The sequence below is a fragment of the Lontra canadensis genome, unplaced genomic scaffold, assembly GCF_010015895.1.
Source record: "Lontra canadensis isolate GAN:19392208 unplaced genomic scaffold, GSC_riverotter_1.0 scaffold1289, whole genome shotgun sequence".
Classification (NCBI taxonomy): domain Eukaryota; kingdom Metazoa; phylum Chordata; class Mammalia; order Carnivora; family Mustelidae; genus Lontra; species Lontra canadensis.
Window position 1 is genome coordinate 1 of NW_022632273.1, and position 13,697 is coordinate 13,697.

Below are 13,697 nucleotides of genomic sequence, written 5' to 3' on the forward strand. Positions count from 1 at the left end.
CAGCTGTTCGCACTTTGTGATAACCCACCTCCCCTGTCACTACCTTCATTAAAATCCTCATCCTCACCCAACTGGAAAACAGCCTAACAGGTCTTCCCTTTTCTTGCCCTTCCTGTAGTTTAATCTCCACACAATATCCAGATTGATCTTCTAATTCATGACTCAGGTTACATTGCCACTCAGTTCAACACCTCCTCCCCAGGATGGTTATGTTTCACAGCATACTAAGTATATATTTTTGACTTTCTGCAGTCCTGCATGTGGGGCCTGCTGACTGGGGAGACGCTGCTCCTCCCTGGACTAGGTAACAACTTTTCCAGGACCTCACTTTTCATATGCAAACCAACCACCTTTCTGGCTCCTAAACTCCAGGAGGCAGCATTCCTCTGCCCTAAAACATCAGGGACAGGGACCAGACAGGTAGTGTGACATGTATGCTCCGACTGTGCAAACAAGTCAATCCTAAACTGATGACCTGTCTTACCTTGCCTTTCCTGCTAAAAACACAGTCCGTGTGCTGGGCCGTGCTTTCTCCATCACGGCTGCGGCCCCCTGACCGCTGCTGCTGCGTCCCCATACCACCTGTAAGGTATGCCTAACAGAATGGACAGACATAAGCTGGAGGCAAGGGTGGTGAAAGCAGGTTATACACTAGAAGCCTGAGGTCACAACAACCTTGACTGGCTTCCAACACCCCAGGGCTGACAGACAAGGAGTCACGGGTGCAGAACCTGTGCTCTCCCCTTCCCCTCTGCACCAGGTGACCCTAGGGTCATTATAATGCGCTGGCATTGTGGTTTTGTCTCCCCTATGGGGGCAGGTGCCAGGAGGGTTCTGGTACAAATCTTGTAGGATCAAAAACTCACCCTCCCAACCAGTAGGAGTCGTCCCCCAAATGATTGGAAGTAGCCTCCATTAGAGATTACTCCCTCCATAAGCCCTGACCCCCATTTATTTAAAAAGAAAAGATCCCTGAGGCAGTTGTCACCTCTGGGCCGGCCTGCTCTCCCACTTTGACAGCGTACCGTCCGTAATAAACTGTTTTGTGCTTGCTACCATCCTGGCTGGCTGGCTGAGAGTGGATCCCCACGGAAATCCTCCATGGGGAATCCCGGAACTGAGGGCTCTATTCATACACTGCAGGATCTCCCATTGGTAGGATTCCCTGACTCACTTGTAGGGATCTGTAAGCATAAACTTCTTCCTGACAATCATTTTCAGGTCCACTGCGTTACCATATCTGATTAAACAAATAACAGGTGCATTTTAGAACACATTCTGGAGCACACTGCAACCTCCTTACGAAGGCTGACCAGGTTCTACAAATTTATCTCCATTTACCTAACTCGTCTCGTCCTGCTTGAATCCCTGCAGTTGCAGCTGTAGACATGCTAGCCGCCATTTTTTTCTTTTTGGACAAAATGGACTTTGTTTTTTTTTATTATGTTAGTTACCATACAGTACATCACTAGTGTTTGCTGTAGTGTTCCATGATTCATTGTTTGCGTATAACACCAGGTGCTCCCTGCGCTATGCACCCTCCTTAACACTAGCCCTCTTGCTTTCCCTCAGGGACCCAGTGCTCTCCCAACCCCGGAATGTCTTTCTCAGAAGACCTGGGAGCTCTCTCTTTGAAATGCTGACATCAAAGGAGATAGCATCCCTCTGTCCCAGTTTCTGTGGGAAGGTGGAGGCCTAACTCTAGGCCCCCATGGGGTATATGGACACTGGATCTCTCATAAGATCAATCATCCCTGCAACTCTGCCATTGAGAAACGGTCATCACCTTGAACTGTTGCTTTGCTCCAAAGGATTTTGTTCAAAACAATCATCCCAACTTCTTCCTCCTCCGTAAAATAACTTCTTTGTTGGCTCCGCCTATGGTTTTACCATAATTTGTGTGTCTCTAATTGCAGTTCTATGCTATTTCCAAATAAACCCATTTTTGCTGCTAAGGTAACTTGTATTTTTAAGGTTAACACTACCATCTACCCTCAGGTAATGAGAAGTTTGTTTCCCTTATAGAAAGCCAAGGTAGCAGCAGATAGCCAGCCCAATTACTAGGTAAATTTAGGATGAATTGTGTAACAATTGGTGCTGTCATGTTTTCTTACATGAGGACTAATGACTGTCTATGCTGAAAATATGTAATGAGAAAGCTAGTATCTGCTTGGTTATATGAAAGGGTATCTTTCTGACTTTGCCATCTCTTAGCGATTATCTTTGATAAGGCATCCCATTCTGGTTTAAGGCTTACTCAGTAATAAACATTTTTATTTCTCTACTACCTTTGTGGAGAGATTTTCTGGGTTGGGAGAAGATTTTTTTCTTTTTAAGTTCTATTTCTCCAACAATTTATATTGTTACCTATCTAAAAGAATTCCATTTAAAAGCATCTGGAACGTCTGTATTTGCCAAATAGACATGTGGATTGATTTTACTATTTGAGACTCCAGATGCAAACTGATGACAGGGTCTATGAAAATAAAAGGGAATTTCGCTAAAATGGAGTCAGGAGTCCACGCGGGAAGCTCTCACATGCTGCCTAGGGATGTCAATCACAGATCCCAACAGAATAATCCTCCACAGGAAAGAATAATCTATAACAGGCCCCAAGGAGAAAAGATGTACATTGCTTTTCCTGCAAGAAACTGACCACCCCGGGGCGCCTGGGTGGCTCAGTGGGTTAAAGCCTCTGCCTTTGGCTCAGGTCATCATCTCAGAGTCCTGGGATGAAGCCCCACATCGGGCTCTTTGCTCAGCCTGCTTCCTCCTCTCTGCCTGCCTCTCTGCCTACTTGTGATCTCTGTCAAATAAATAAATAAAATCTTAAAAAAAAAAAAAAAAAGAAAAGAAAAGAAACTGACCACCCCTGTAACTCAAGCAATGGGAAACCATCTTTTCTTAACTGTTGCTTTTCTCCAACATAATTTTCTTCAAAACAACTGCTCCCAAATTCCCTTCTCCGCAAACTGTGTTCCTCTCCTGTTTGAGGGACTAGCCTATGGTTTTTGCTGTATATTCCTGTCCCTAATTGTAATTCTCCATTATTTCCAAATAAACCTGTTTTTTTGGCTGGTAAAAATTTTTTGCTGGTCCAACAAATACATGAGGCAAGAGTTGACTAGGCTGTGTGTCACCGCGCCGAGTGGGCCTGCAGGCCTAGGGGAGGCTGCAGGGGTTGTGGAGTGGAGTGGGGAGGCCAAGAGCTGCAAGACACTGGGGGAGGAGGCCGAAATTGCAGGGAGCGTGATGAAGGAGGGCCCCCGGGGAGTGGCCCAAACGGGGCACGACCTTCAAGCGCGGGTGGTGCGGTTGGGCGCGCCCGTGGTTTGCGGGCTTCACACGGGAACCCCGGCGGCTTCCCGCGGTTGGCGTCTATTCATTCCCACGTGACCCGGGTCAGTTCATTACTGGACTGGCGCTCTCGTGCATTTCTGTAGGTATTCATTCATGGAGACCCCTGAGCATCATACCCTCTGGGCTGCCCTCTGTTCGTCCCCCCTTTTCCGAGGTGTTCATCCCCGAAGCCCCAGCTCCCGGTGTCCCACCGGACCCTGCCCCGCGCACGCGCCCGCGTCCGCCATTTCCACCTCTCCTATTGGGCACGCTGCCTCCGCGCTCAGAAGCTTCGACTAATGGGAAACTCCCAGCAGTCTCCGCGCTCGGAAGCTTCAACCAATCAGGCTCAGCCAATGGGGTCACTAGGATAAAGGGCCTTGAGCTGGCGCGCGGGGGGGAGTTCGTCGGTGTCGGCGGGTCCCAGGCTGCGAGGTGAGCGGCTTTCCCTGCGAGTGTGTGTGTGGCTCCGCGTCTGAGGAGCGGCGCCTGCACGCTGCGGGCCTTCGCCGCCCTTCAGGACGTTTCCGGTGGGCTGAGGAAGGCGTCCGGTCGCCGTCGTCTCCTCTCGGGAGCCGACCAGACGGCGTGATGAGTTCGAACCGAGTTGAGCCCGCGGGGAAGCAGAAGAAGACCCGGGACCGCAGGAAACGTCGCGAAGGGCTGGTGTCCGCGGCCGGGGGTGGACGCAGCGCAGGAGGAAGGGCCGACCGCCCTCCGTCCCCCATCGCTGCAGCGGGCCGCGTGGAGCTCAGCGGCGAGCCCGTGTGAGTGTCGGCGGCGCGGTCGCTGCAGGGGGACGGAGTGGCGCGACAAGCGAAGAGTAAGCCGCGCAAGTTTAATGGTGGCTTGTGGACCGGATGAGGACGGGCAGGGGCCGCGGTGGGGTCCAGGGAAGGACGCCCTCCACCTCCCTCCCATAAGGCTCTTTTCTTCCTTTCCTCGCAGGCGGCGCTTCACAGTGGATGACTTTGATATCGGGCGTCCTCTGGGCAAGGGGAAATTTGGGAATGTGTACCTGGCTCGGCTCAAGGAAAGCCATTTTATCGTGGCCCTGAAAGTCCTCTTCAAGTCCCAGATCGAAAAGGAAGGACTGGAGCCCCAGCTGCGCAGGGAAATTGAAATCCAGGCGCACCTGCAGTGAGGCCCCGCTGCAGGAGAATCCGGCACCGGCTTCTCATTCTGTGTTCTCTTCCATCTCTGGCAGTCCCCCCAAAGCACCCTCCAATAGGCCCCTCGAGGATTTTTTTCTGCAGTTCACTGCGCTCACACCGTGTCATCCTCCCTGTTTCAGGCACCCAGATCCTGCTGCTTGCTCCTGTCCTCTCACACTCCGGGATCTGCTTTGTTCTGGTCCCAGCACAACTTGCCCCTTGTGTGACCAGTCACTTGTGACAGCATCAGGAGTTGGGCCTTATGAGTCTAACCCTTCCTCTTTCCCTTCTCCAGACACCCCAATATCCTGCGCCTCTACAACTATTTCCATGATGCCCGCCGCGTGTACCTGATTCTGGAATATGCTCCAAGGGGTGAGCTCTACAAGGAGCTGCAGAAGAGCCACACGTTAGACGAACAGCGCACAGTGACGGTGAGGAGGCGGTCTGGGGGCTCTTGGGCCCATGAGTTTACTGTGGACTGGTTGGGAGGGGCGGTCACTGCTTTTGGCTATCATTATTATCCACGTTCTTCTTTTTTCTTTGTTTCAAATTCTGTACCTTTTATGTAATGACATATACAGCTCATAACTTCACAGTGGATGCCCTAATCACTCCAGGATATTAGTAATCAGGGTAAGCAAGACCGTCTGACTTTGCTACCTTATGCAGAGAAGCATGTTGAAAGCCTAGGAAAGGGTTCCCTGGGTAAGTGAGTGGAACTGGCTTAGAAATAGGAAGCAAGAGATTTCTGGAGTGTTCCAGATGGGGAATCAGAGCAACAGTCAAACCAGCAGAAGTGCTGGGTCAGCTTGCTGATGGAATTAATGATCTTGCAGCTTTCCTCCTGCTTTTGTATCATTTTTTCAGGCCTCAGGTCCTGTGGGAGATTATCTGTTTAGCTCAGCACAAGGCTGGTGTCCAGCTACTTGCTGTTCTAGGGCAAAGGGGAGGTTCTGTCACCTCAGCATCCATCCTATAAGACCACATAAAACGGGGAGAGGAATCCCTCCCCCACCAAGAATTGTGGTGCCATTAAGGAAGGAACAGGGTCAGTAAGCAGGAAACAAAGATTCCACTACAACTATAACTGCATGAGGAGTATTTTATCTTTTATGAAGTGAGGGGGGGAGGCTTCATTTCCAAACAGCTCTTTCTTTGCTCACTCAGATAATGGAGGAAGTGGCAGATGCTCTGATCTACTGCCACGAAAAAAAGGTGATCCACAGGGATATTAAGCCAGAGAACCTACTGCTGGGGCTCAGGGGTGAGGTGAAGATTGCAGACTTTGGCTGGTCTGTGCACACCCCATCTCTGAGGTAGGTCTGGTGGTGGTGGTATGGGCCCTAGGTGCCACTTAGGAATGATCCAATTTAATTCATGCTGTGTGTAAGACCCAGATGCAAGATGCAAACTTGCTTTTGTATTTGAGTACTGCCTTTTTCAAATGCATATATTTAATGTGCAATTGTAGACAAAGAATGTAGCTCGACCTTCTCTTTTATCTTTTGATCTCTGGTAACATGTGACTTTTCCAGTAAGTACCCATGTAGGTAAGATTCATTGCTCTATAACTCCAGGAATTTTAATTGGTCCTTCTTGATGCACTGTCTCTTTGTTCAAAATCTCTGCTGATGCCCAACATATCTGAAAACATCTTGGATCATGAGCTACATAACTGCGTAACTACATAAATAATTCCAAAATACAGAATTGGTGGGTCCCAGTATTGGCCGTCCCTAAACCTTGATCCTTATTAAAACTTAGTGTTTCCATGGGGCGCCTGGGTGGCTCAGTGGGTTGAGCCTCTGCCTTCGGCTCGGGTCGTGATCTCGGGGTCCTGGGATCGAGCCCCGCATCGGGCTCTCTGCTCAGAGGGGAGCCTGCTTCCTCCTCTTTCTCTGCCTGCCTCTCTGCCTACTTGTGATCTCTGTCTGTCAAATAAATAAATAAAATCTTAAAAAAAAAAACTTAGTGTTTCCAAAGTCCCATGCTCAGGAGGGGACTTCTCGGACTTTTGAGAGTCTCCCTTCTTACTGGAATCTAGAAAAGGAGGGTTACCCTTGTTCTGGGCCTTTGCACAGTGCTCCCTTCCCTGGTGTCCTCTAGGAGAAAGACAGCGTGTGGGACTCTGGACTACTTGCCCCCCGAAATTATTGAAAGGAGAACATATAATGAGAAAGTAGATCTGTGGAGCATTGGAGTGCTGTGTTATGAGCTGCTGGTGGGAAGTCCACCCTTCGAGAGTCCTTCCCATATTGAGACATACCAACGCATCCTCAAGGTAAGATGGCTACACTCTGGGCATTCATTCAGGAGCCAGGCCTGCAGAGCCTGTGGTGCACGCAAAGATTGTCTAATAAGATCCAGAACAGTGCTTTCAAGGGTCTTAAGGAATGGCGAAAACACACAGCACAGAAATTAATGATGTTCTCTTTTTCTTCTCTGGCATCATCAGGTCGATGTAAGGTTTCCCCCATCATTACCTTTGGGGGCCCGGGACTTGATCTCCAGGCTTCTCAGGTACCAGCCTTCGGAGCGGCTGCCCTTAGCCCAGATCCTGGAGCACCCCTGGGTCCGGGCCCACTCTCAGAGGGTGTTGCCTCCATCCATTCAGATGGCTTCTTGAGCCCTGTGTGCACCTGTTTCATTGTGGTTGCCCAGAGAGCTCTCCTGGATCTACTATTTTATCGGTCTTTTGTTGGTTTTAGATTCACAATTTTAATTAATAAAACTTGAATAATTTTGTAGCAGTTCTTTATAGTTCTTTGAGTTGGTGTGTGACTGGATGGAATCTTTATTTCTTGTAGAAGCTCTTTCCCATGAGAGCCTCCCAAGATGATGTCCCTCCTGGGCAAGGATGGTGACTCAACCACTCACCTTAAAAACTAGTTACTGGGGCACCTGGGTGGCTCAGTGGGTTAAAGCCTCTGCCTTCGGCCCAGGTCATGATCCCAGAATCCTGGGATCGAGCCCCGCATTGGGCTCTCTGCTCAGCAGGGAGCCTGCTTCCTCCCCTCTCTGCCTGCCTCTCTGCCTACTTGTGATCTCTGTCTATCAAATAAATAAATAAATAAAATCTTTTTTTAAAAAAAAAAGGAAAACTAGTTACTGCCTTGTGCAGATAACCACTCTGGTGGTGTACGACCTACCACCTGTCACGTTTGCTTCTAGACTCCCATGTACTATTCCCCATGTTTTCCTGAGTATGCCATTTGTAAGCCAGGACTGATCAGCCCAGAGGTCCACCCTCTTCATACTCACCTCCAGCGTGCTACCATCTCTGAGACAAAATGTTTCACTGTACATCAGTGCCACTCAATTCTCAATGAATTCACTAGCACCTATGTCATGTGTCATATTCTGATTGCACCAAGTAAATCATGCATAATAATGAATGTAACATCACATCTTCTGAAAAGACCTCCTCCACTTGCAACAATTTAGGGAACTCTTCCAGCTTTTCCCTGTATCCTGTTACAGCCTCGTGTGTCAGCTACTCCCTCCATCCATAAGTTGACTTCACCAGAACACACAGAGTTGGGAGCTTAAGCATGTTCTCTGCTCATCGCAGTCATTGCTCTCATGGCTGTGTCTCCTGACTTAAAAATACTTTATATGAAGTACATATCACTCTCTTCATGGGTTCCTCAATATGAAATGTCGAGCACATGCAGGACCACGTCTCTGCATGTGACCAGACCCACTAAGTAAACAGAAGTAACTCAGCCACTCCAACTCGCCGACGGACAGCCTCACTACCGCAGATCTGTCATCTAAATGCTCCAGGACATTAGTTCATGGTTTTTCATCTGTACCTCCAGTGCCCATATTTCTGTGCTTTCTAGCTTTGTCTTGTCAGTGCTCTCAAATCAGTATTTCAATTAAACACCTGGAAATTCCTAATAAACTCACTGGTTTGTACATAGGAACCCTGCAAGACTATTCAGTACTGGTGCTAGATAAACACATCACTGGGCACATATTTGGGGAGGTAGATTAAGCAGAGAAAAGTCAATGAGGGCTTCCACATTGACTACGAGGTGACGTGTATAAATGGTGAAAACTCTCAGACATGCTCTACGGTAGGGATTTCAAAGTCTCCAATAGCTACATAGTTTTCCTCACCACTTACTCTGGGCATTCTGCCACCTAGGACACAGAATATAAAAATCTTAATTTTGGTACCTGATGTACACCCTACCCTCAAATGATTTAATTTAGTGGGGTCAGCCATATGTGAAAAGAATGCCTTTTCCAATTTGGTCAAATTACTATGCCCAATGATGGATCACACTGTTCCTTGTGTGTTAATTACGCCACACTTCTCCACAACCTCCTTTTATAAAAAGCATCTTCTTCTAGGAAATCAACTGCATCTTAATCCTTGATTCAGTCATTATGCTCTTCTCTACTTCGAAAATTTTTTTAGTTTTTATTTATATTCCAACTAACATACAGTGTAATATTAGTTTCAGGTGTACAATATAGTGATTCAACACTTCCATACACAACACAATGCTCATCGGAAGTGCACTCCTGGGCACCTGGGTGGTTCAGTTGTTTGAGCGGCTGCCTTCTGCTCAGGCCATGATCCTGGAGTCCCAGGACTGAGTTCCACAGTGGTCTCCCTGCTCAGCAGAGGGCTGCTTCTCCCTCTGACTTTCCCCCCTTTCATGCTCTCTCTCTCAAATAAATAAATAAATAAATAAATAAATAAATAAATAAAATCTTTTCTTTTTTTGAAGTGTGCTCGTTCATCCTCATCACCTACTGAACCTCTACCCCACCCACCTCTCCTCTGGCAACCCTCAGTCAGTTCGTTCTTTATGGTTAATAGCGTTTCTTAGTTTTCCTCTTTTTTCCCCTCCGTGATCGTTTGTTTTGGTTCTTAAATCCCACATCTGAGTGAAATCATATGGTATTTGTCTTTCTCTGACTTATTTTGCTTAGGATAATACACTCTAACTCCATCCATGCCGTTATAAATGGCACCGTTTCATTCCTTCTCATGGCTGAGTAATAGTCCATAAACTTAAATCTCTTGATATCTTCTGCACACAGTTTCCATTCTTCACGACCGTATGTCTTCTCAACTCATTCCAAGTGAGGCGTTATTCTCTCACTCTCATAGTCATGAGAAGAAAACTATAGAAGTCCCCGATGGCGACATGTAAGATTTTGCCTAATATAACTCTGAAAAGAATGTTAGCATCTAACACGGTTTTGTGGGTTTCTCGTTTGCACCTCCTCAGCGCCAGGCTGGCTCCGGTTTCGCCCCGGTCCGTTCCCGTCTCCACCTATTCTCGCCCTCGCGGAGACTCGAGGCGGCGGCGGCGGCCGACCACTCCCGCACTCCGCGTCCGCACACGACCCCTCCGCCGGCGCTCAGACGCAGGGCGAGGTGCCGCGTGGGACAGACACTCCACAGCGCCGGGCTCCAGCCTGGGGTCACGGGCGGCCTCCCCAGCTCCAGGGCTCCCACGCCGCCCCTCCAGCTCCCAGGCCCAATCCGCGCGTCAAGGCGCCGCAGCGCATGGCGCTGGCCCACAGAAAGCCCCTCAGTGGGGGGCCGCGTCGGAGGGGGCTTCCGGCGTCCTGGCCCCGGCGGTGCCGTCACCGCTGGAGCACCGTCTTCCGTCCAGGGACATCTCCGGGAGATGAGGCGCACTGGGGACGTCACCAGCCGACCCAAGGGCCTGGTGACCACGCGTCCTGATCGCGGGCGGAGGTCCCCGCCGCCGAGCCTCGCCTTTCCCGGGCGGGACAGGGACGGCCTCGCCTTTCCTCCTGTCCCCTCGCGTTGTGTTCGCCGTTTAGAGGGGGCTGTGACGACGAGCTCTGGGTCTGGTAGGTCTTTTAGGACGAGGAGTACCCGCTCCGGAACACGTTCTTCCGGGGCGCGTTTGTAGAGCCCAAACTACACTGCCCAGAAGGCTGTGCACTGGCGTCCGCTCCCGTGGCGGCGGGGTTTCCGGGCTCCTGGTCCTACGTCATTCGTATGCGACGGTTCCGTCCACGCCAGCTGTGGGGAGGGCGTCGCTGTTCTGTGGCCACCTCCAGTGAAGCTCTTCCAAGAAGAGCAGAGAGACGGCTACCGCTCAGCCCCGCGCCTTTGAAGGAGCCGTGAGCCACCCGACGCCCGGGGAGTGGGAAAGTCAGCCGCGGTCACACCTCCCGGGTCAGGGGAGAGGTGGCAGTCGGCCGAGCCGGCGGGACCCGCCTGCGTCGCTGCCGGTCCCGGCCTCGCTCCGTGCACAGGGTCCCATGATGGCGGCGGCGTGGAGGGACCCTGCGCGGGTGAGTGGACGATGTCTGGGGCATTGCTGCCTCGCTGCTGCGGAGAGGGCTCCTGGGCAGCCTGGAGCGAGGCGGTACTCGGTTTCTCTTTGATGTGTGTGTGTCAGACGAGTGGAGAAGGTTGTCACTTTCTTCATCTCCAGTCTTAGAGTACACGGAGAGGGACTGAATGTGCAGATGGCCCGACAATGGGCACACCGTATTTAAAAGTGACACTGACCCCAGACGTGCTGCTCCCGCCCAGGAATCGAATCCCTCCTGTACCCTTAGCAACCTGGGAACCAGTCCGCTCTGTCATTCTTGGCCGGAAGCCCGATTCCTAGCCCTGAGTGACACCCAGGAAGCTAGACCATGACTTCTCTAAGACTCAGCCCCAGATAGCCAAGATTTGATTAATAACTGATCCTCGCTAATTCTTCCCCAATTTTCAGCTCAAGACGGATGGGAAAAATGCATATCTGTACCCCTAACCAATCACATACGATGCTAGGGGAGTGCATGTCAGAGAGTTTCCATAATTTAGACATATATCATTTGGTTGTCAATGTGGAGGCCCTAGTTGACTTTTCTGTGTTTATCTAAATGGCCAAGATGTGCCTCGTGATGTGAGTTTATCCAGCACCAGAGCTGAGTAATACTGCAGGGTTCCTATGTATGAACCAATTAATTAGGAATGTCCAGGTGTTTAATAGAAATATTAATTCGAGAGCACTGATAGAGGGGACAAACCTGCAATGCACAGAGATGTGGGTACCGAAAGTGCACATGAAAAACCATGAGCCAGTGGCTTGGAGCATTTAAATGACAGATGTGCAGTAGTGGGGCTGTCCATCGGGGAGTGGAGTAGCTGAGTTCTTTATATTTAACTTGTGGTGTGTAGGATGTGGTCCTGCACATGTTGGATATTTAACATTGAGGAAACTAGAAAATGGTGGAGTAACGTTAACAAGGCAAACTCCTTATGAAGTGTTTTCAAGTCAACATTCGAACAACTAGACAACACTGGTGGAAACTCAAGATGACTTAAGACCTGGGGACTTGTAGTCCCTTTACCCAGGATGCGAAGCCCTCAGCATGGGGCAGGCAGCTAGCAGGACCAGTGAGGCTCAGGTACTGCTGTTGTTACTGACACCGTTATTACATGCTCCCTCATTCCTCGGACGTCCTAGAGCCCTTGCTGTCTGCATCTCCCAGTCCTCGCGTCATTTCCATTGTCTGTGTGACCTTCCAGGGCCTCCCACGGAGGAGGCTTCTCCCTTACACTACCGGAGCACATCCAGAGCAGGGCCCACCTGCCCCTCGAGCCCAGCACAGAGCTTGGCCCTCAGGAGGTACTGGGTGATGGGAGCCTTGATCACTCTGCATCTTTACCGGGGATGTAGGGATGAGCTCTGATCCCATCCAGCAGCCCCAAGGCCAACGCTGCTCTCTGTGTTTGACTTGGCAGGTATCTGTGACCTTCGATGATGTGGCCGTGACTTTTACCCAGGAGGAGTGGGGGCAGCTGGACCCGGCCCAGAGGACCCTGTACCAGGAGGTGATGCTGGAAAACTGTGGACTTCTGGTGTCTCTGGGTAAGTCCTCCCCACTCCACCATGGGGACACCTGCTGCCTCCTTGTCAGAGCACCCTCTGGCTCCAGGCCTGGCTGGTCAAGAAGACTTCTGGAGCCCTCCCCGTGTCCCTCCTCCCTGCAGCTTCAGCCGTTTTCTAGATTAATCTCTTTGGACCTGCTGTCCTGTGTCTGTTTGGGCAAGAAACAGTTCCTCTTTGGCTCCTAGAAAACCGTGGAAGGAAAAGGGGGTGTTCTGCAGAACCCAGAGGGAGGATTTCCAGCTGGTGCCGTGAGGCTCTGGTAGAGGAACTGGGAACCACCACGATGATGCCGTGGCTTCTGGTCTCTTGTCCTGGCTTCTCTCCCTGGCTCTCTCTGCTCATGTCTCTGTATGCAGGAAGGTTTTTTCCTGCCTCATCAAGTAGTGATGGGACTGGCCACCGGTCCCTGCTCTCTCGGCCCCCAGAGCCTCGTCTCCGCGTCTTGGCGTGCTCCTACGCTTCCTGTCTGTCTGTCTGCTGCCAGGCCGTGTGTGGTGTTCTTGAGGCAGGAACGGCCGCCGGAGCCAGTACTTCTCTGGACCTGTCACCCCGGTGCCCAGCACAGACTGGCCTCCATCCAAGGTTCTGATTTCACAGTCCGGAGGGGGAGCTGACTGCGCGAGCCTGGTGGGCTCAAGTGTCCTTAGCAGGCCTGTGAGTGATGGGGTTCTCCAAGGAGGGAGTGAGTCAGGCAGGCCCCCAGAAGCCTTTGCCTTCATCGCCGACAGATACTGTCCCAAAGGACATGGTCCCAGTTCTGGGGATTCTCTGTGTTTGTGCCTCCGTGATGGTCCCAAGGTTCAAGGGCCAGCATCCTCTGCCGGGCCGAGAGACGTTAGAGTAAAGCTCCTCGGCAGCTGGCAGTTGTGCCCCCAGGAGATACTTGGCGATGTTGGCGTGCCCTCTGGGTTGTCCTGCCGTGGGTGTAGATGGGACTGGCATCTAGGGGTTTGAGTCCGGAGATGCCGTAACCCCCTCTGATGGATGCGACAGCGCCCACTCAGTGACGAATTGTGCCGCCTGCTGCGTCCCGAGCGCCGCGGCTGAGAAGCACCAGCTTCGATGTTTCTCTCCTTGGGGAGAATCCGCACAGGCCGTTCAGTTAGAGGGAAAGGGGGGCTATAAATCCAGAGCCGAGGATGAGACATGCCTATTCTTGGAGAACTGGAATTATGTCTGCCAGTGAGAAGAGAAAAAGCAAAACTAGAACAGCTGGATAGATTAAATGTTTCGTAACAAAATGTTTCAGAATAGAAGTCCACGCTCTCCTCCTGCTGACCTCACCCCTCACCTTCAGTGCTTTCCCGGA

The 13,697-nt window shown here is 50.9% G+C and overlaps 2 protein-coding genes across 3 annotated transcripts; both read left to right on the top strand.

Moving 5' to 3' along the window:
* The first annotated feature begins 3,824 nt into the window (after positions 1–3,824).
* On the top strand, positions 3,825–7,228 carry LOC116863467 (aurora kinase C-like). The gene is made up of 6 exons (XM_032850913.1): positions 3,825–4,106; positions 4,288–4,479; positions 4,789–4,927; positions 5,664–5,812; positions 6,603–6,777; positions 6,952–7,228. Exons 1-6 carry the CDS (start codon positions 3,931–3,933, stop codon positions 7,120–7,122), a joined length of 1,002 nt encoding a protein of 333 aa, XP_032706804.1. The 5' UTR covers positions 3,825–3,930; the 3' UTR covers positions 7,123–7,228.
* A 3,265-nt stretch (positions 7,229–10,493) lies between these two features.
* LOC116863468 (zinc finger protein 805-like) lies at positions 10,494–12,768 on the top strand. 2 transcript variants are annotated; one of them, XM_032850915.1, is made up of 2 exons: positions 10,494–10,793; positions 12,241–12,768. In XM_032850915.1, the coding sequence occupies exons 1-2, from the start codon at positions 10,761–10,763 to the stop codon at positions 12,571–12,573; spliced, it is 366 nt and encodes a 121-aa protein (XP_032706806.1). In that variant the 5' UTR covers positions 10,494–10,760; the 3' UTR covers positions 12,574–12,768. The 2 variants fall into 2 exon arrangements, with proteins under 2 accessions (XP_032706806.1, XP_032706805.1); XM_032850914.1 differs by lacking the exon at positions 10,494–10,793 and adding an exon at positions 11,797–11,903 and having other exon boundaries at positions 12,241–12,765.
* The last annotated feature ends 929 nt before the right edge of the window (positions 12,769–13,697 follow it).

Coding starts and splice junctions, on each gene's coding strand:
- LOC116863467 (XM_032850913.1), top strand. CDS start 3,931: ATGAGTTCGAACCGAGTTGAGCCCGCGGGGAAGCAGAAGAAGACCCGG. Junction 4,928..5,663: donor ACGAACAGCGCACAGTGACG/GTGAGGAGGCGG, acceptor TTGCTCACTCAG/ATAATGGAGGAAGTGGCAGA. Junction 5,813..6,602: donor GTGCACACCCCATCTCTGAG/GTAGGTCTGGTG, acceptor GGTGTCCTCTAG/GAGAAAGACAGCGTGTGGGA.
- LOC116863468 (XM_032850914.1), top strand. CDS start 11,868: ATGGGGCAGGCAGCTAGCAGGACCAGTGAGGCTCAG. Junction 11,904..12,240: donor GCAGGACCAGTGAGGCTCAG/GTACTGCTGTTG, acceptor TTGACTTGGCAG/GTATCTGTGACCTTCGATGA.